The sequence below is a fragment of the Strix aluco genome, chromosome 3, assembly GCF_031877795.1.
Source record: "Strix aluco isolate bStrAlu1 chromosome 3, bStrAlu1.hap1, whole genome shotgun sequence".
Classification (NCBI taxonomy): Eukaryota; Metazoa; Chordata; class Aves; order Strigiformes; family Strigidae; genus Strix; species Strix aluco.
This window is the reverse complement of record NC_133933.1, coordinates 39,891,984-39,914,617: the sequence shown is the minus strand read 5'-3', so window position 1 is coordinate 39,914,617 and position 22,634 is coordinate 39,891,984. Positions and strand designations below refer to the sequence as shown.

General features: G+C 43.1%; 1 protein-coding gene across 1 annotated transcript in view; it reads left to right on the top strand.

Moving 5' to 3' along the window:
* Positions 1-22,634, top strand: part of RASGRP3 (RAS guanyl releasing protein 3) — a 52,500-nt gene extending 29,866 nt beyond the window's left edge. The window contains exons 10-17 of the mRNA XM_074818236.1: positions 3,545-3,622; positions 7,638-7,754; positions 9,550-9,665; positions 14,144-14,291; positions 17,897-17,933; positions 20,371-20,496; positions 21,031-21,395; positions 21,878-22,634. Coding sequence (XP_074674337.1) covers positions 3,545-3,622; positions 7,638-7,754; positions 9,550-9,665; positions 14,144-14,291; positions 17,897-17,933; positions 20,371-20,496; positions 21,031-21,395; positions 21,878-21,886 — 996 coding nt within the window. The 3' untranslated portion in view covers positions 21,887-22,634. The remainder of the gene's footprint in view (positions 1-3,544; positions 3,623-7,637; positions 7,755-9,549; positions 9,666-14,143; positions 14,292-17,896; positions 17,934-20,370; positions 20,497-21,030; positions 21,396-21,877) is intronic.

The following is a 22,634-nucleotide window of genomic DNA, read 5'->3' as shown; positions in this document are numbered from 1 at the left end:
CCAACTATTTGTTCACTTCTGCTGTTTTCCCATTAAGCCACTTCTCTCCAGGCAGGCTTTTAGTAGGCATTTTGTCCTGATAAGCAGGACAAGTGTAAATCTCTTGCCTGGTCTCCATCCCTTGCAGTATTGCCTTTTACACCACACTTAGCAAGTGCTAACAGCCTGGCCTGTGCTTGCTTGACAAGTAAATCACTGGGTGCTGGTTTGTTAGTCCAACAACTTGCACAAAAAGATAAAATGGGTATTTCATGGGCATGTGGGAATTTGCCCTGGTCTTTCCTTTCCTCAGTGGTGGAGTCCCATCTGCTCTGGAGAAGCTGATACCTTTCAAGTGGTTTGGAAATGGGGAGGTTTGGGGAGACTGTGTTAAGAGCTGTGAAGTGAGAGATTGGCTTAAAATCTGGGGCAAGAGCTTGGTAGTAAACTTCAGGCCACCTGGCAAGGGTCTTTAGGAGCATTTTTTAGATGCTATTGTGTATAAAGGGTGAATGGGGAGCAAGAGAACTTAAATCTCTGGTTTCAGTGGTAGATGCTGCTGATCAGCATTTTGGAAGTTTGGGGCTCTCTCTTGATTTAGATGTCTGCATACAAATTTAGAAGTCTGTTCCACCCCCCCCACCCCCCACCATCTTATGTCAGCATGAAAAATGAGCTTCTAGCTCACAGAATTTTAGCTTTGAACAAGTAGCTGAAAGAAGCCAATATTTTGCATGGAAGTTAAAATGCCACACATAAGGCAAAGGTTTGTTGTATGGAGGACAGTGAGACAAATGCCAGGCTTACTGGCACAGGAGACTGCAAAAGCTGAGGGGGAGCTTTAGTGATGCAAGCCCTTGCTTGGTCATGTGTAAATGAGTCTGAATTACATGGCCAAGAGAATTAAATATGCCACAACTCAGCTGCCAGTGAGCCAGAGCATGTTACACGAAGATAGACTCACATCTTAGTGCATGCTTGCACTTTGTGTGGTTCTGCCTCTTTTCCTCCTTTCAGGGCCACACTCACTCCATCTCCACTGACTCTGTACCCAGTTCTGACCTGGTCCCTGGCATCCAAAACCTGGAACTAAGAAGTAGAAGTAGTAAAAGAGGACCTAGCTTGGCAGTGCTCTAATGACATTTTCATCATTAGAAAACTTAACATTTGGTAAAGATGCTTAAGGGATTTCTTTACCTGCTGTGCAGTATTTCCACATCGTTTTTAATTCACAACATGAATAAAAGCCTGTGGGTAAATGTTTCATCACTTTCTGTGGATTGGAAGAGGATCTCAGTCTCTCAACTAGTCTACACTGTATTTATACTAACTGCATTAGAACTTATTTGGTGCCACCATTTTTCCCCAACTATTTTTAGGTCTCAACAGCTATTTATCTAACCTGTTCTGAGACTATATGCAAATTACTGGAAAGTCCCAGTCATTTGTACAGTCTAGTGAAGAGAATGAGAAATATCTAAACAATCAAACTGAAAGTCACCCTCCCTAACTTGAGTTCAGTAAGTTCCACTTACATTAAAAAAAAGCCACGCCTTTCTGATTGCTCCTCCACCCTCCTTAATCCCCCCCAAAATTACTTGGAAAAACAGGACAGCAATGAAAGTCAAATTAGAATGGAAACTGCCACCACTGTAAAGGTTGTCCTAGGAAAACTGATTATACTTTATCTGTCAGAGCAAAACTGTGAATAAAATATAAAATGAAAGCTTGGATAACTGCATAGTTGTCATGTTTGTAATTTTTTTGCTAGACAATACCTTGTCCATTGTGTGCTTACCCATTGTGCGTAATGAAGTTGTAACTGCTACTTTTGATAAAGTCAGTTATTCAGAGAGGGGAGATACAAACTTGCTAAATGAATACTAATGCATTTCATCTCCAAATCTACACCCTGCTCGTCTGGCCTGCTGAGAAAACTGGGCTCTTTAGTAGGAACAGGGCAAGGCTTTTTGAACTAACAATTCTGCTGTCAGTCCCAGCCTGTCCTGATAATATCATTTGCTCCAACTGAGTTGTTCTTATTGTATACCAACAAGAAACCTAAGAATACAGTCACTGAATAACTAAGTGCATGAGTAATATTTATTACAGCAGTGACTATGTTGTCTTTAGGACAGGTCCTTACATTCCTCTGTGACAGCAGTACACCAGCTGGGTGAAGGAACCTGTAAGGATGTTCAGGCTTTCACTGGTGCCCATAACCAAATTATGAAGCGCAAAAATCAGCATAGTGTTACAGCTAGACAAAATTAATAGTGCAAAATCCAGACATCTCTAAAGCCATGTGTTCGCTCTGGGATGTGTACCTATCTTGGGAAAGGGCACAACACCTGTCTTATTGTACAAAAATCTGCCTACAAGAAGGTGGTTCCTAGAGGCAGTTCTGCAGTACAGTGTCACTGGTCCTGCTTGTTGCTAATTCAGCACTTCAGATTCTCTAAAAATAACCTTCTGTCACAGTCATTTAGTCAGTAGCAATTCCGTCTGCCTGCTGGGAAACATCTTTTTAACTCAACTGTAACTTAATTGGGGATTTGCAAGGTAGATGATAACTTCAAATCATGTCAATTACTCCAAAGCCAATTAGTGTAGGGTCTTGATCACAGGAAGCATGCAGTGTTTGTTTCATCTCATTGCAAAACATTAGCCACAGTGTTGATTACGTTTCTCCTTCATCACTCCAAGCAAGGAGAGATTTACTGCAGACTTGCATCAGCACAAGATGACAGCTGCCAAAGTAAAAACAAACAAATTCATTATACTTTAAGCATATTTATGCCCCTTCTTTTCCCTCAGTATATCCTATATGGAAAAGAATGAGTACATGGAAGAAAAAAATCTTTCATTTCTTTAAAAACAGAAGCTGAAAAGGAATATGCCTTACTTGGTGAGAGAGGATCGGGAAGAGGCCAAGGTGGACTCAAGTAACTGGGATTGCTCTTCATGGAGCACTTTGCTGTGTCAACAATGGTGCCAAACCTGGCTTGCCTTTCCTGGGACTGTGTCAGTGCCCAGGGCTTTCCAGAGAGGCTTTTGCTGTATGGGCTGATCTCCATAGAAGAACTACAGTATTCTGACCCTTCTTTATGAACAAAATTTGACCAGAACACAATCTGAAGTCCTTCTAGCCTAGTTCCTTTACAACTTCTTTCCTGAAGTTTTTGTATTCACCAGATTATTTCTCTGAGATCTCTCATGATCATTGAGCTGCTAAGAGAAATCACTTTGTGTAAGGGTGGTCTTTGGTACCAGTGTTCCTCTTTGGAGAGGGTCAACACGCATCCTCTCTCACCTGACATGTTGGGATGCAGATTGTGACAGCCCTCAAGTACAGCACCTGCTCAGCTCAGTACAGGCATGAACAGCAACGTGTTCTCACCAGCATGGGTTATTGTCAGCTCTGTGAAAAGCTGCTTTCCTACTAGCTGCAAGCAGCTTCAGTATGTATCCTGAGATCCGAGTAGCAAAACTTGTTGTTTAGCTTCAGCGAGAGGTATTATCAGTCTAATAAATATTACTGGGTTTCTCTCCTCCTTACACATAGCTGTCCCTGGACCTCTATCACACCGAGGATGATATCTACAAGCTCTCGCTGGTGCTGGAACCAAGGAACTCCAAATCTGTAGGTTATCTTTTACTGCATTTTTACATATTGTTTGTTTTGTCTGCATGCAATTGATTAAATTTTTAATCAGTTAATGAATTCCATTATTCCTATTCACTTAAAGCATTTTAGTGTGTATGCTTGTATAGTAAACACAGTCACTATGTATGGGTTTTAGGGCATATTGGGAGAAGTAAGTAGTGAAACATGCCAGACTTTATTATTTATAACAAAACCTCTACAAGTCATGGAAAACATAGTTCTGCTTTATGTGAAGACAACCTTTCTAAGTTTACATCAATTATTTCTATATGACCATTACTTCATTTTCTGGATGTCGGTGCAGTTATATAAAACAACATTGAGTCCAAAGATTTATTTTAGCTAAGCCACAGCATTAGTGGTAGTGTTTTAAAAACTATTTGGTTATGTACAATTGGCTGTATCTTGGACTCTCAACCAATGTTTAAACACTTCAGAATAGATACTGCTTTTTTTTAGTATGTGCAACTAAAGATACTGCTGCATTAATGCATTTTTCATTATGCTTTGCAAGTCTGAGGATAGATCTCCTAATTAAGAGTTGAATTTAATTTAAAGCATTACTCTCTCTTCTGTTTGGGGACTCCTCTTTCCTCTGAGTATTTCATCAGTGCATTAACATCCTTATTACCTATCATATCCAACATGTGATTCTCTCAGGCTGAGCCCTCTCAAGTCTGACACCAGCAGAAACTACGGGTGGCTGGAAATGCTTAGCAGGGTGTAAGAGCAGAGTCCAGTAGTCTGAGGTGATTCACTGCAGTGCTTTTTTTGTTTCTGAAGTATTCTTAAAAGCAAGCAAGGAAGCAGAACCCCTTAATTTCCAAGTATAGTGCTTCTATAAGATAGTTTATCACTCTTGGAGACCAGTTTGAGGACTATGTGTGTGTGCTTTCGATGGTGGGTGATGAGCAATAGTAACGAAGCTATTGAATATTTCCATAGTCAACACTAATTCGGTTTGAACACCCAGAATTTCATTAGAGTCTCTCATCCTTGTTGGATATGATTTGACCACAACAGTTCCCATTTATCACAGTCATTCTGCCTCCCTCTTGCTCCCATTATTGCCAGCAAAGCTGATTTGTTACAGCTCTTTGTTGTGGAAGGACTAATGGGCCACTACTGTAAATGAAGAAAATTATCATGTTGCTGCTTTGATCTCCAGCGTGAGCTTTAAGAAGGACAAAAGCGATATAAACAGTGATGTGAACTTTAACACTACCCAGCAATTCTGGGAGACTTGTGCATAACGATCAATGAATAACCAGTGACATTGAGCTGTTGCAGCACCCTGATGGGTAGAAAGCCCCAGCTGAATCGACAGAAGCTGGATCGTTTGAGGAACACTTCTCTTTGATGGAGTGCCAAAGCACACAAGATATTTTAGAGGGGAAAGACTCTGTAGAGCTTTTGTATGTGGAAAAATTTGTCAAAGGCAACGTGGCAGCATAGTTGTATCATTCCAACTGTTCCTTGATTTATTGTTGTACGGGTACAACTCCCGTGCAGGTGCACTGCAGAGGAAGTGCCTCAGGCCGCTGCAGTCATCTTCAAGGCAAATGTGGAGCTGATCTGTTAGCATATGAGCCTGCTGTCAAGGAGACTTGAGCAAGACTTTCATGCTGCTAAAACTGGGAGGAGACTCTTCAGTCAGTGTAGCAGCCTAGAAAAATACTGAAGACTGACTAACAGTTGTAGTATAGCATCTCCCTGTCACACTGTCCAGCTTTTTCCCCGCGCATTAGTTATCTTCTTGTTGGGAGCTCTTACTAGTACAGCTATTGACTAGAAGACAGCTCTGCCTGGTGCAGTTATGCCAGTGAAGACACACTTATATACATTTTTTAGTTTTGAGTAGAATTTATTGCAACACCAAAATACACAGATGTTTGCATCCATCTGAAAATGCTTTTTCAGTCTACAATACCATTACCCCTGTGCTGGTGAAACAGGCAGGAGATACAGGCTAAATCACAAACAGCATTGCCAGATACAGTGTTTCTGAATGTTCATTAAATTCAGCTGTGTAGTCTCTGGACACTGGTTAGTACCTTTTTTCATAGCATGCATTTCAAATACATAAATTAAATTATGTTTTTTCATATGAGTCTATGAGTGAAATAGGAGGAACCAACATTTCCTTTCAGTTAGTGGGCAGTAACATGAAGCTTTCATTGCAACTTGTCAAAAATTGTAAAAATTAAAGGAGACTTCAAATTAAATAGCCCAGAAGAAAGAGGAAGACTCCAGTGGATTCTGTCTCTTTCTGCCATTGTGCACTCGGACCAGCAGGAGTTAAAAGCTCTCTGTGAGGACTTGGTAGACTAGCACCACTCTGACACTTTGATACTAATGCTTTGAGTTCCCTTAGTCTAAGATTTTTTAAAGAGAAAGCCCATTCCAAATTTCTTCTCTGACCATAGCTGTAAGAATATCACAATACTGGCATGTTACATGTTATCATGTAACATGTCATATTTAATAGATTGCTGCATTTCTGCATATTTTTAGAACAAAAACACTTGCCAGCATGTTGGTCCATCACTGTGTGGTGACATTAATTTTAGGATTAAAACATTCTGTAAGTGCTTTTGGCATAAAGAGCTGGATGTCCAGGTTCACTGTATTTCTCATTGAAACTTAATTCTGTGGATATAGGGATTTTTAATTCCCAAACTTACTTGTGCAGATTTGTACGATGAGTCAAGAGGAACTGATAAAAGCTCTTCTGACAATTGAATAAGGAAAAGCCAAATTAATAAAGCAACCCACTAACACATCCTTCTTTTTTTTTTCCTACCAGACACAGTAGATTATGACATTGTGACCATTTTTCATCTCAATGTTAAAGTCTACAATACCTTTATTATGCACAATAACTGTAACATTTTTACATGGCTTCCTTATCTCCCTTGCAATTCACACCAATTTAAAGGGAGACAGACGAGACCCAGATCTTTTGCTCATCAGCTAATACAGGGGCTTTCTGAGGCTGTGGGCCATCTCCCTTCTGATCCAAACCATGCTTAAATTTTCTGCTTGACACTGCTTCACCTGTGGCAGATGCAGGAGAAGGCCAGTACACCTTGCAGCATTTTTCATGCTAACTGGTGATTTTTGAAGCCTTACCTGACACTGTGTTCAGGTTTGTCCTATATTTTCTACTTGAACAAGCTGAGCTGCATGCCAGAGCTTCTCCCAAAGCACCATAGTGGTGTGGAGAGAGTCGGGTTGCGTGCTCTGTGCATCAAGTGAGCTGTCAGCTACCATTTTTCAAGAACAAGCTTGTTTCAAAATAAAATAGTCTGGCTGGTGTTATCTGCAGTGCAAGTCAAAGGTTAGCCCCTTTCTGCTCAGGCTGCCTAGATGAATTAAGCTGTGCATCCTGGCACATCTTGGCAGGAAACTGGTGGGATTTCTGAACCCGATTCTGCCCTCACTTCTGCATCCTGCTCTCTTCTTGGTACTGCACAGAGCAGGAGCATTAACTTATTTGGGTTGCTGCAGTCCCTCATGTGGCTCCTGGGCACAGTCCCTCCAGCAGGGAGTTGGGGCCAGGCTGCATTGTGGTGGAGAGTTTCTTGGGGGCCTCACTGAGAAGGAGAAAAGCAGGTTTGTGGGCTTACTTATTTCTGATGCCCACTGTGTCCAGAGACCCTCCTTCTTCCCTCTTCCTCTGAGCCTTGTTGTTGTTGGTCCCTCTGGAGATGGCAGTGAGGAAAGTCTGCCTGGTTTTGCTTCTGAGCTCACCTAGTAGTGCTACCACTGCTGGCATAGCTGCGAGGTGCCACAGAGAGCCCAGCTGAATCTGTTAGCAGAGGCAAGCAACCCTTCAAAACCTTGCCTGATATTTTGCTAAGCACATTGTTACAGCATGGGGACTCCAGTGGTTTGTGGTTGTAGTTCTGACACATAGAGCTGCTTTTAATGGGAAATTCAACTTCATAATTCAGATTTGAAAATCTTTGTTTTCTGATCCATCTCTCAGCAGCCTACCTCCCCAACAACTCCTAACAAGCCAGTAGTGCCACTGGAGTGGGCATCTGGAGTGGTACCAAAACCTGACCCTACAGTCATTAACAAGCACATACGAAAGCTGGTGGATGTAAGTATTTGGAAGAATATACTGGTCAAAGAGAATGATAGCTTTGATATTGTCATTATAACTACTTTACAGCTTTTCAAGAGATTATAATTGTTGGGATGGATTTCAGACATCTGATAATAAATTTGAGCCATTGATATATTCAGAAATACTTATTCCTGCAATAAGCAATGGGATTAGTAAGCAGATTTCTGGATGCAAAGGAGCAAACTTTCAGAAGCATCCAAAGCCTGGCTGCTGTTCAGTAGGTTTGATTAGCAAACATAAATTCAGAGGGCAAAGTTGAGTGTTCGCAGCTCTAGACATCAAGTTTATGTCTGTTAACAGACAACTGGAAACAAAAATACTCAGAAACAAGGACTCACACGTTACTAGGTCCAGAGAATTTTTCTGGAAACCCTGTTTCTGATTTTCAACTTGCTGTTATTTGACTCTCCAAAACATTATGTATGGTAAAGATGGGGGCATGAGGTCATGGAGAATTATAGCTGGGATCTTCCAGCTTCAGTTTGGAGGGTGATGTGTTAGGTAATGCAAACAAAACCAAACTCCACCAGATTCCTTTGGAGAGACTGAGCCCTGTTGTGTTGGTGTGTAAGGGACTTTTAGTGATGTGAGCAGCATGCAGAGGAACCAGGAATGTGTTGTAGATAATGAAGCAAGATTTCCTTCTGCTTTTTACAAATTAATAACTAAGTCTGGGAGGAACTATTAAATTCTGACCTCATCTGTGTTACAGATCATTAATTGGGGTTATGTTGTTAAGATAACTTAAACAAAGTCTTTGGTTCTCTCACTCAGACCTCAAATATATCTTGTGGTTTACTTTTCACACATGCTCTTGTTTTTAAAAAGTCTCATTTTTCTCTTAATGTGGGACGCCAGAACTGCACATGCTGTTCCTATATTGCTTTTTTCAGTGCCATATGTGTTGATAAAAATCACTCCACATCTAAACGTCTCGTTGATAGCTTGTTTAAATAGGAAGTCTGTCGCAACTCCTTAATCTTTCCAGAATGTGCTGGGTGGGGGGTTGTTCTTGTTCCTGTGGGTGGGAGAGATGCAGACCCCATTCCACAATTTTGACCTGGTTCAGTATGTATGATCTTGACAGGATTAAAACATGGTTTGGGGCTGTTATGGATACAGCTTACCAAGAGGCCCACACCACTCTGTACAGCTGTCTTTGTTTTGCCAATCTTTGTCATTTACTAGCTGCTTTGAGTTGTGCTTTAAGGCATTGTTTTTATTACTAAAAGTGTTGAATACTACTTGGGTTTGCATACTGGTTCCCTCTTGATGATGTATTTTTGAGGTCTGCCAGTCATCAGTTACAGGTCATTTGATAGGTGCTTAGAAACTAGCTAAGAGAAGTGAAGCCAAGAACATCTGAAACACTCATGGGAAAGCTGCTGTTGTGTTGGTTTTGTTTCATTTCTTTTTCTGTGATTAAAAAGCATACTTAATGAAGCAAAGGGAATATGTCACATGGGGCAGAATTTTAGCAAAATTTCCAATAAAGAAGAAAAATAAAGCAAGAATAATTGTCTGAAGAGGTGTGGAGGACCACGACCAGATAAATACTGAGGTCAAGTTTTCTTTAAAAATTAGCCCTACAGGCCAATAAATAGGCATATTGAAGTACCAAGTAGCAAAAGATATAAAATGAGGCAGCAGAGTATCTGATTAGTAACATTGAACATTAAGTTACGTGTAATTATAAGGTTGAAGAACTGGTATAGATTCAGGATGGGCTAGATATTAGGACAATAATTTCTTTTTTTTTTTTCCCCAGTCTGTCTTTAGGAACTATGATCATGACCATGATGGCTATATTTCTCAGGAAGACTTTGAAAGTATAGCTGCCAACTTCCCCTTTTTGGACTCTTTCTGTGTGCTGGACAAAGACCAGTAAGTTTGGAGATTTCTTTAGTGGGTTTTTTTTTTTTTTTATTTTCCTCAATTTAAAAACTCATGAAAACCAAATACTGAAGAAACAGTGTCTCGCAAGCTTCTTGTGTCTGACATCTCGCTTAAGGAACTGAAGAGCACTGAAGGTTGAATTCTGTTCTCATTCAACTTCTTATCATAGCATCATAGAATCATAGAATGGTTTGGGTTGGAAGGGACCTTAAAGATCATCTAGTTCCAACCTCCCTGCCATGGGCAGGGACACCTTCCACTAGACCAGGTTGCTCAAAACCCCATCCAACCTGGCCTTGAACACTTCCAGGGAAGGGACATCCACAACCTCTCTGGGCAACCTGTTCTAGTGTCTCATCACCCTCACAGTAAAGAATTTCTTCCTTATATCTAATATAAATCTACCCTCTGTCAGTTTAAAACCATTACCCCTCATTCTATCACTACATGCCGTTGTAAAAAGTCCCTCTCCAGCTTTCTTGTAGACCCCCCCTTCAGGTACTGGAAGGTCACTAGAAGGTCTCCCCAGAGCCTTCTCTTCTCCAGACTGAACAACCTCAACTCTCTCAGCCTGTCTTCACAGGAGAGGTGCTCCAGTCCCCTGATCATCTTTTTGGCCTCCTCTGAATTCTGTTCCTCTAAAATTATGTTTGCTAATCAGACTTACCCTCTGAACCCGCTTGAGCAGGTCCATGTCCTTCTTAGGCTGGGAGCCCCAGAGCTGGACACAGGACTCCAGGTGGGGTCTCCCAAGAGCAGAACAAAGGGGGAGAATCACCTGCCTTGACCTGCTGCCCACACTTCTCGTGATGCAGCCCAGGATACAGTTGGCTCTGTGGGCTGCAAACGCACATTGCCAGGTCATGTTGAGCTTCTCATCAACCAATACCCCCAAGTTCTGCCCTCAATCCATTCTCTACCCAGCCTGTATTTGTGCTTGGGATTACTCTGACTCATATGCAGGACTTTGCACTTGGGCTTGTTGAACTTCATGAGGTTGGCACAGGCCCACCTCTCAAGCCTGTCCAGGTCCCTCTGGATGGCATCCCTTCCCTCCAGTGTGTCACCCACACCACACAGCTTTGTGTCATTGGCAAACTCGCTGCGGGTGCACTCAATACCACTGTCCATGTCACCAACAAAGATGTTAATCAGTCCCCACACCGAGCCCTGAGGAACACCACTCGTCCCTGCTCTCCATGTGGACATGGAGCCATTGACCACAACTCTTTGAGTGTGACCATCCAGCCAATTCCTTACCCACCAAGTGGTCCATCTGTCAAATACACGTCTCTCCCATTTAGAGACAAGGATGTCATGCAGGACAGTGTGCAAAGCATTTGACAAGTCCAGGTAGATGACGTCAGTTGCTCTTCCCTTCTCCACCAACACTGTAACCCCATTGTAGAAGGCCACCAAATTTGTCAGGCATGATTTGCCCCTAGTGAAGCCATGTTGGCTGTCACCAATCACCTCCTTAATTTCCATGCACTCTAGCATAGTCCCTGGGAGGATCTGCTCCATGATCTTGCCAGGCACAGAGCTGAGACTGACTGGCCTGGAGTTCCCCAGGTCTTCTTTTTTTCCCTTTTTAAAAATGGGGGTTATGTTTCCCCTTTTCCAGTCAGTGGGAACTTCACCGGACTGCCACGACTTCTCAAATACGATGGACAGTGGCTTAGCCACTTCATCTGCCAGTTCCCTCAGGACCCACAGGTGCATCTCATCAGGTCCCATGGACTTGTGCACCTTCATGTTCCTTAGACGGTCTCGAACCTGATCTTCTCCTACAGTGGGCAGTTATTCATTCCTCCAGTCCCTGTCTTTGCCTTCTGCAGCTTGGGCAGTGTGGCTAGGGAACTTGCTGGTGAAGACTGAGGCAAAAAAGTCATGAGTCCCTCAGCCTTCTCCATATCCTGGGTAACCAGGTCTCCTTTGTCCTTCCAGAGAGATCCACATTTTCCCTTGTCTTCCTTTGATCACTGACATACCTATAGAAGCTTTTCTTGTTGCCCTTGACATCCCTGGCCAGATTTAATTCTGCCAGGGCTTTGGCTTTCCTAACCTGATCCCTGGCTGCTCGGACAATTTCTCTGTGTTCCTCCCAGGCTACCTGTCCTTGCTTCCACCCTCTGTAGGCTTCCTTTTTGTGTTTGAGTTTGTCCAGGAGCTCCTTGTTCATCCATGCAGGCCTGCTGGAGTTTTTGCCTGACGTCCTCTTTGTTGGGATGCATTGCTCCTGAGGTTGGAGGAGGTGATCCTTGAATATTAAGCATCTTTCTTGGGCTCCTCTTCCCTCCAAGGCTGTATCCCATGCTACTCTGCCAAGCAGATCACTGAAGAGGCCCAAGTCTGCTCTCCTGAAGTCCAGGGTAACGAGCTTGCTGTGTGCCCTCCTCGCTGCCCTAAGGATCTTGAACTCCACCAGTTCATGGTCACTGCAGCCAAGGCTGCCCTTGAGCTTCACACTCCCCACCAGACCCTCTTTGTTGGTGAGAACAAGGCCCATCATAGCACCTCTCCTAGTTGGCTCCTCCGTCACTTGGAGAAGGAAGTTATCATCAATGCATTCCAGGAACCTCCTGGATTGCTTATGCCCTGCTGTGTTGTCCCTCCCAACAGATATTGGTTGAAGTCCCCCATGAGAACCAGGGCTTGTGAACAAGAGGCTGCTCCTATCTGTCTATAGAGGGCCTCATCTGCTCAGTCTTCCTGGTTGGGTGACCAGTAGCAGACCCCCACTATAATGTCACCTGTGTCTGCCCTCCCTTTAATACTGACCCATAAGTTCTTGATTTTCTCCTCATCCAGCCCCAGGTGGAGGTCCATGCACTCCAGCTGGTCATTGACATAGAGGGCAACACCCCCTCCTACTCTCCCCTGCCTGTCCTTCCTAAAGATCCTGTATCCTTCCATTCCAACACTCCGGTCATAGGATTCATCCCACCACATCTCCATGATGCCAAAAAGATCATAGCCCTGCAGGCATGCGCACGTCTCTAACTCCTCTTGTTTATTCCCCCTGCTACATGTGTTTGCATAGAGGCATTTAAGTTGGGCCCTTGATGAAGCTGACTTACTGGGTGGAGTGGCTGGAATTCCTTTGTACTGCTCTTCAGGTGCTCTCCTGATGATCTGTGACCCCTCTCCAGGCTCGGGACTCCTATTGCTGGCACTGGCATCAAGCTGGTAGGAGTGGGATAGATTGAGGTTCCTGCCCCCAGCAACTTTAGTTTCAAGCCCTCTTCACCAGCTTGGCAAGCCTATAACCGAAGATGCTCTTCCCCTTCTCTGACAGATGAACCCCATCAGCCCCCAGCAGACCAGATTTCTCAAAGTGAGTCTCTAAGTCTAAGCAGCCAAACCCCTGGCTGTGACACCAGTCCTGTAACCATTTGTTGATTTGTCAGATTCAGCTGGCCCTTTCAAACCCTTTCCCCTTGACCAGGAGGATTGATGGAAAAACTACCTGTGCTCCAGAGTCCCTTACCACCACTCCCAGGGCTCTGTAATCTCCCTTGATACTCCTCAGACTACTCCTGGCTGAATCACGGATGCCCACGTGAAACAGCAACGGATAATAGTCAGTGGACTGTACAAGGCTTGGTAGTCTCTTGGTGACATCCCTGCTGATAAACAGCACACTTCTCTAGAGTGCATCAGGTTGGCAGATGGGTGCCTCCATACCTCTCAGAAGAGAGTCACCTACTACTATCACCCATCACCTTTTCTTAGTTGCGCTGGTTGTTATATGGGGAGCAGATCTGGCTGCCTTACTCAGCTCCAGCATCTCTCGTGATGTGACAAGTCTTTTCAGTCTGCAGAGTGGTAAAGCTGTAGTCGGTTCTATAAGCCCACCCAGGTTGGAGTCCTGCTTTACCTGGTACTTTAAAAATCCTTTATGTAATAGCTTAATGAGGAATTCCTGCTGGGACTGAGTCAAAACCCCTAGAGTACCATCAAATTACAGTGGAGATGCTGTATCCAGACCAGTCATCAGACTGATGAAACAAGTAAGTTGTGTACAGGACAAGGGAAATGAGTGTATGTAGCAGAGACAGGGTAACAAATACTCTATGAGGTATATATATGTATTTCCTAGCCAGCTGGGCTTGATAATTCTTGTTGTACAGAATCTCTTTTGACTGTCAGGGCTGGTGGTCAGCCAGGGGCATAACCACTTCGTCTGTGTGAGCACTAAGTCAAGATTCTTCACTTCATGGCCTGTTCTGTGCTCTGATACCATGAACAGGTGAGAAACCAAGGTCCATGCTGTAAGTTCAGTGTTTGCTGTTTAAGGCAGGATAAGAACCACAAAGGCTCTAAGGGTTTTTTTCTGCCAGGACTGTTGCAGCCCTTTCGAAGAATGTGCTTTGTATGCTGTGTGCTTTTTACAGTGAGAAAATCTTGAATTGTTCCATGCTGTGAGCAGTGACAGATTTACTCTACTTTTTTTTCCCTAACAGAGATGGTCTTATAAGCAAAGAAGAAATGATGGCTTACTTTCTGAGAGCTAAATCACAGTTCCAGTGTAAAATGGGACCAGGGTTTATTCATAACTTTCAGGAGATGACCTATCTTAAACCAACTTTCTGTGAGCACTGTGCAGGATTTGTAAGTATGTTTTTAAATAATAGTATATCTTAATCACAATTTTTTGCCCTTTAACGTAGACAGGGTGAAACTGGCGCCACTCATAGCTAAACTTTCTTGGCCAAATATCTCATTGCACTCAGAAGCACAAAACATTTACTCTTGTTGTAGCTGTACTACCCAGTTTTGTTTTAGTCCGGTATTATCCAGTATTTATCCAGCATTTAGTCCAGTATTTATCCAGTATTCCAGAACCACTAAAACAAAACTGTGCTGTCCAGTTTTGTTTTAGTGGTTCCTGAATACTGGCATTTGTAAGAATTACTGTTGCAGGAGGAAAAAAAATTAAATTATGTTAGCTAAAGGTTATTAGAGACTATATGAATGGCTTTACTTGGTTTATCTTAAATTCTTTAATTTGGCTTGATTGCCCATGTAAACAAGCTCAAGGGAAAATGGGTGTCTGGAACAGAGGATGTAGATGAAGCAAAAGCCGTTCTTTCTCAGGAAATTGCACATGGCAACATAGCTATGTTCATAATTCTCTGAATGGCCATAACAGCCTTAATCCTTTCTCTATTGAATTAACAGTTCTTCTAATTTGGTCAAGAAATCAAAAGTGCTTCCATCAGTTCTGTACAATAAGAATTTTTTAAATTTATTTGTTGGGGGGTTTTTTATTTGCTTTTTCTCTCAGCCATAACTTACCAGATGACACTTATTAGAGTGCTCTGTACATAACTGTGAAATTATTGGTTTTGTGAACATTTGTGTTGTTTGTAAACCTCCTCCAACTTTTCCTCTTCAAATCAAGTATAGTAAAGAGAAAGGAATTACTATGATTTAAAAATTACTTTAATGCACACACTCCGCTGAACCCAAATGTCCACGTTTAGACAGCTAAAGCAGTAAGGGCAGAGGGCCATGGCCTCTGCTTATGTATGGCCCATGTACAGAGTGTAAACTCAGACCATCATGCCTGCTCTCCAGCACAGATCTGCCTCTGCTATCAGCAGCAAAATCTCCAGCTTGTACTACATGAACTTTTCCACTAAGTAATATTTCTTCATGGTTGAAAGTAACAATAACAGCACTGCTAAGAGCTCAAACGTGCCTCCTTTCAGACCAGCTCTGGTGTTCCTGCTCTTGTCCATGCTCCCATCTTCTGCTCGCCTCTTTTGCAATGTATCAGCCTTGTTCAGATGCTCGTGATACCTATCGTAACCACTGATCAAGGCCACGGGGAAGAAGGAATTCCACCTATTTCCGCTAGAACTGCAAAAACATTGAAGGCGACGTGATCAATGCTGATTCAGGAGTGTGCTGGTGGGCTGTTCAGCTGACAGCTCCAGCAGACTGATGGGGCAGGGGCAGTCACTGGCCTGAGCCTATTGTTTCAGGCTGCCTGCAGCCTTGGGAAGACGTCATTGCGTTCGTGACACTCAGTTCATGTTTGGAAGGCTTCCATAGCAAAGCAAGGCCCAAGGACTGGCCTGCAATATCCTCTCCACCAGATATTTTTCGTCTGCATCAATTTGCTAATTGGTCATTGTTGGATTTTTCACATCTCCCTGATTACATCCAGAGCAGGAATACAAATGAGTAAGGGGTTGTACAGGAAACGGCAATAAGGTCATTCTTCCCGTCAACTCAGTAAAGTCATTGGCATTGTCCAGTGGATGAGCTGGGCTGATAGGACAGGAACCAACTAGAAAATCTGCTGCGTATTTGTTCTGCATTTCAGTGCTGCTCATCCAACCTAATTGCAAAATGAGGCACTGATTCACAGTCAAAATAATGTGCACTGACAGTGCAGCAGGATGAATTGACATGACAGTGCAATGCACACAGTATTCAATAAAATATCTGTTATTAAAATTTTTTGAACTTTGAAGGTCAAGCTAAAACCTAATGCCATTAAGCAGCATGAAATTGATATGCCCATGGCCGGCCACAGTTCCATCCCACAGCTTGAGTTGCACCGCATGGCAGGGTAGGTGACCAGCCATCCCGCTGAGCTTTGTAATCTGAATTTGCACAGATCCTCTTACATTGGAGCTGGCTCAAGCCAGCTTTACAGCAAAGCTGTGTCAGACAGAGTCAAAGCTTTAGGTCAGAATTCATGACATGGCACTTCAGCTGAGCTTTCACTGCTGTGTGTAACCACAACAGTGGTGACAAATCTGAGTAGGAGGAAGGTACAGAGCTGAGAAGATGAGGAGAAAGCACTGCAGTGGGAACAGATTAGAGCTTAAATGGAAGAAATAACAGTCCCTGTCTCTTACAGTGATCCTGGCAAAGAGACTGGCGAAAAAACGTCATTGCTGCACTTCCAAGAGGGGCTTGGGGGGGGCTCCACTGTCACTGCCTGACCACAGCAACTGCATTCACTGTGCATATATACAGGATTAGCAGGAAAAGAGCAAGCAGCAGGTTTTCTGTGGAGCCTTCTTCCACTGTTATCCCTTCTGTTCTTTTATTCACCATTCTTCCACCTTGTCTAATCTAGTCTGCTTTCTCCAAGCCCCCATTTTTCCTTGCAATTCTTTTGTGCAGTGTATGGAATTTCCCCCCTCCTCCGAATCTTCCTTCTGTTTATTTTACTCTTTCCTTTGTATTCTTAATGTTCTCCAGCTCTTCCTTTTGAACATTTCTTTAATGACCATATTCGCCCCCTGCACACTGTGCATAGATTCTTATAAATATGGTGAGGAGCCACGTGCAGTTTGAACTGCCTGGATGTGTTCTCCCTTCCTGGCAATGTTTCAAATGAGTTCAGGACAAACAAACGCTGCAGTCTCTGATTTTCTTGCTTTAATGCTAGAGCTAGAAAAACTGCCCCTTCCTCTCTCTGCCTCTCAGAGTGAAAATGCTTGTTTTTACAATGCCATGGCTGTAGATACAGAGCTTCTGAGTGCATAGATAACAATTTGCTAGGGAATTTTCCTACTTCCAAGCAAACCTGCTCATGTTGCAGTGAAAGCTTCTCAGAAGTGCGACTGCACACACTGCCTCCTAGAAGTTTACCATTTGGTTGTTATGTGCATCAAAAAGGACAGCTTCTGGGAGGAAGCAAAGATGGAATTTAGTGGCTTTTCTGCCTGTTTCAGTCTGTAGCCTTTTTTTAAATGGAAAATGCCAGGTGCACAAATCAGATTGCTATGGCTAGGTGTGCTGGGGACAAGTATGGAAACCAAAAACTCAATTTTTATCCCCAGTGGTGCTTTCTTCTGCTGTGTTTGAGTGGCATGGGTCATTCATGTATCTGGAGAATGAATGTACACTGGAAATTCCCCAGCAGATAACACGAAGTGAGCCTAGAAGCAGAATGTGCTCTGCTGGTTTCAGTAAACTTGATATGATGGCAATTTTTCACCCGTTCCTGGAAGCAAATGTCATCTGTGTCTCTCCTTCTCTGGTAGTCCCACTGTAAGTAGTAGAAATAAGGGGGAAGCCACACAAGCCTTATCACAATCAGAGGGGGAGGTCTGCCTAACAGGAAGGGTGTTAAGAGCAGTTGTATCCTGTTTGTGCTTTTGTAGCCATTGGTACTTCCTCATTGTGACCTTGTTTTCCTTCCAGCTCTCTTTTCTGATTCCTTGACGTTCTTTTGTCTTTCTTTGCAGCTCTGGGGTATAATCAAACAAGGCTACAAATGCAAAGGTAAATAAATATTAAGTGGATTTTTCAAGCTATAGGTGGTGAGTTTTAGCATAAGTTGGTCAACTGTATTTTTTACTAAATTGACATCTGTTCATCCAAATTTTGCTTCTACACTTGGTACTGTCCATGAACAGTGACTGCTGGTACACTATGAAGTCTCATTGCATTAGGGGACATAGCACCTAGTAGGTTCTGTGAGCTAAAGGTCCAAAGCAGCCACTGACTCCATGAGGTGTCACTTCCTACCAGCAAAGACGTTGCAACTTGGAAAACCCAGTGTCCTCATCCTAACACCAAGACATCCTGAAATATATCTCCTGAGACTTGGGGTCAGGAAAAGGTCTGCTGGCAATGCTGTCTGTCATGTACATCCGCATGCCTGGAGCAAAGCCTAACTGGCCTTGCAATGCAATAGTGGCTGAGCTAGAAATAGAGAAATACTTAATTTCTAGGCTGACCAGCAGATCTCATTGCAAGATCTTCTCCAGACATTCAACTTTAGAAAAAAATCCTAGAGCTCTTACAGTCCTTTGTGTTGCTTTCATAAAATGCTTAATTTCTTATGCAGTACTTGCACCATATTGAGCAGGTCAGACATGACATTGTAGTGGTCCCCATTGGCTTTAAAGGCCTGGACCCATTTATTTCTCAAGCAGCCCAGCTCTGGTTGAAGGGCAATGTTGATTTTCACAGTTGTAGTTGCATCTCAATTATTCACATGGGGACATTCACGCTGGGGCTTCATAGCTGTATTTATATGCACTATTTTCCCTTAGTCTTATACTGGCTCCCAGGAGAAAAGTGAAGAATTGGCAGTATTGTTTTTTAGGATACAGTGTATTCCTGTCTCCCTCTCCACCCATGAACATCTCTTCCTCAGAGAGGGGTGGGGAAGATGTTGATGGCTAAAGCAACATTTGTAATTCAACTATTCCTGATTATTGTAATCTGAGCAGCTACGAAAGGGCTAGTTGTGGTCTATACTTTTACTGGTAGGATGAGGGAAGGAAGATAAGGTTTTGTCACAGCAGGCCTGTAAACTGGAGATCTGAAAGCTGAGCGCTGTCCTGCATCACTGCTTGTAACAGTGACCCAGTGGAGAGAGAGCAAAACTGGTTCTGTAGAGTCAAAATTATAGGCAACGGAGCATGAGCGTATGAGATCAGAGCTGCTTGCTCAGATCTTAAAGTGGTCAACAAGTGTAATTAGTGCCTGCCCTTTGTTGCAGCAGCTACCAGTTGCTCCATATGCCAGCATCACCAGCGTGCTGCACCCATTATAGATTATTTCTGCTTTTGAGTACAGAGCTGCTAGCCAGGGACGGAGGGAGTTAATCTGTTCAGGTCTGCTGCTTACCCCAGCGCTGTGGATAATGAGATAAAGCTAGACTGTGTGGCCTACAAGCGATGAAAGACATTCTCCACTGCCAAGAGATATCTTTATTGTATTTGGGAAGAGGGGCAGACAAAACCACAGCTGGGCAAGTACTTTTGTATTGGTCATATGAACAAAGTGATGGGAGAAACCAGAATTCTCACCCATCATGCTAGAGCTTCTGCCCTGAGCAAAATGGTTCTTTTAGTAGAGAGTTATAAACACAACGCTTTGGTAAAGGCTTGCCTAAAACAAAATGTTAGGTCATGGAGCAGCAACAGAGAAACAAGGGAGATAGAAATTTTCAAACAAGGGCAAGGGACACAGAGGAGAGAAAGAGCCTGTGTTTGGGGCACACATCCTCCACTCTCTGGCCCTTTCTTGAAGATAAGATCCATACTACAGTCCAACTGTAATCATACTTCAGATAAATGTACCTAGTGATGAGTTTATCTGCAGTGATGGAAAGCCCAGCAGAGGCTAGGTGTGCAGGCACTCAGCCAGTTTCATCCAGGTGGATGATACACATCCACAGAGCTTACTCTGTGCTGATGTTGCTTGCTGAGCTACTTAGACTAGTTTTAACCTACAGTGGTCTACACTGACCTTCAACTGTCCTTCCAGAAGCTCAGAGTATGGATGCTCCAGTGTCTTCTGATGAAGGGCATTTACTGGAATGGGCTCTGCTGGGTCAAGTAAACAAAAAACAAAACCAACAACTTTTTTTGGAGACTCATGCAGTGGAGCAGAAGCTTTATGCATGACATACACAGGATCATATCAGTAATTCCAGGCCTCTACCTTGAAACTAGTTTCTAATGAAAATATCATGCCCCTCTTCCTTTCTGCTACCAGATTTCTATCAATGGCTGCCATGGAAATGACCCATTTTTTGTAATGCCCTTCACACCAAAGGATCCATTTCTGTAACTCCCTTCACACCTTCTGTCAAAGTATTTGTTCCTTCAAAATCCCTCCTGGTATGTGTCTGCTAATAGCCCTGAGGGATTACCAGATAGTTGTGGCTTTCCATTTGGTGACTTGGTAATTCCTTTCTTTATAGATTGCGGTGCCAACTGTCATAAGCAATGCAGAGACCTGCTTGTACTGGCATGCAGGAAATTTTCCAGAGGAACCTCGGTAGGCAGCAACCATGGCTCTCTGCCTAGCAGTCCATCTCTGCCTCCAGGTGAGAGCACTTTTGTTCCTTTTTTAAACCATTTCTGTAATCCTCTCTAACAGCCAGTGTCCTTGCTGCCATTTTTAATTTTTCCTTTGTATCAGCACACAGAGCAGCACATGTACTTTCCACTGCACTGTAGGTTGTGTTCAGTGCTCAGATCACAACATCCCTTTCTGCAGTGATGGCCTTAGTCTCCTGCCTGAGGCTCCCTATCCTCTATACTAGCACCTCTATCCCAGCTGAAAAGAAATAAAGTTATAATTAGGGAAACTGTACTTCTTATAAGCCACTGAGGGACAGGGGCTGGGAGACATAGGGCACAATTCTAGCTCTGCCTTATCCCCTGAGCATGCAAATGGAGGGAGGAGGAAGTGTGCACACACAAGGCCAGAATCAGTTTCAAGCAGCATATGGATATTGCTATTTATACCACTGCTTCATATAAAAGGTTACCTCCCCCCTGCCCCAGGCTTAAGTTATCTTTTTGTAAAGATCTTGAAGTAGAATATTTAAAATGAACAATTCTACCCTCTCTTTCAGTCCAAGATGAAGTATTTGAATTTCCCAGTGTTGCTGCAGAACACCAGGACCTCGATGGCAGAGCTATAACCCTCGTCACTGGCTCTTCACGGAAAATTTCAGTGCGGCTGCAGAGGGCAACCACCAGCCAAGCAACACAGACAGAACCACTGTGGCATGAGCCAGGCTGGAATGATTCAGGTTCCCATACTTTCCCCAAAATGAAGTCCAAATTCCATGGAAAAGCTGGGAAGAACAAAGGCTTTGCAAAATGGGAAAACGAAAAGCCCAACGTGCAGGCTGATATAGAGCTAGAAGCTGAGTCCCCACAACACGTACAGGATCACAATGGAATAGAAACCCTCCCTGAAAGACAAGAATCTGAGGTGAGTTGCAGAAGCAGCCAAGACAGTTTTAAATCTGCTAGAGTCTGAGGTCTCATAAGGTTTTTTTATGTCAGGACACTTTTTTATTCAAAATTGCCATTGCTTCTTGCACAAGAGTTACTTTCAGAAGAATACCAAATCATCTGTAGATGCCTATTTTCTACACTGAAGTGTGCATTTACTGTAACACTGTAACTGGGAGTTTGACTCTTGGTGTCAGTATGTGCTTTTAGGAGTTGGGCACTTTTCTTTTTGAAAATCATTAAAATAGCCTGGTGGATATCTGACTAAATTCTGTGCTGTTGTACCCTTGCAATTCACAGTTCAGGGCTCCAAGTTAGATTCACAGGAACTAGCATTCTGATAAACATACGAGTCCAGGGTATTGGTCTGATTTCTGTTGCTGTCACCCATAGAGTTCATACTTCCAAAGCCTCATGCTTTTATTCACCATCTAAGTGACTATTTTCTTTTGATGACAGGATAGCTGATTGCTCACCCTGAAGCACTGAAAAATGAAGATGACAACTGTAATACAGAAAGCGCTGATGGACTGTCACAGACCACATTTGGCCACGAGAAGTTTTCCTGTACCTCATACATTTAAAGTCAACCATTTCCCTGTTTTCTTAGCTGAAAGGTGTTATAAAGCACTATTTATTTTCTCACAAGTAAGCCATTTGGATGAACATTGCACGGACACAGCAGAACAGATCTCTGCACTCAGTGTTTTCTCTTGTATGACTTTTATGGAAACTTCCTCTACATGCCAGTGAGGATATATTTGGCCTCCTTTAAATATACTGCATCATTTCGGTATGTCTGCCAGCAACAACAATGGTGAGGACAGAAGCCAAGCATCTAAGTTTGTTCGATAACACTCCTTTTTCAGAGGCTTGTAATGATCTTTTAAGGAAAGAAGTAGGTGTGTATGCTGATTAAATCTCAGACAAAAACCTTTCACAAAGTCCTCTATGCTGAAATTCTTTGCACACCCGTGGTTTTGAATTTTGGCTGTGTTTACATTGCTACAGTGAGCGTATTGGTGTTCAGCACAGTGATACCAGTTCCCTGACTGAGGATCCTTCAAATAGGCAGCATATGGCTGAGACTGAAGGAATTCCAAGACACTATGCATTTGTCTGGTTACACTGCAGTGGAGAGGGGTCACCTTTGCCAGCACTGATAATGGTAAAATTAGCATATAATAAACACCTTAGTTTTAAGTGTGTATGTGTA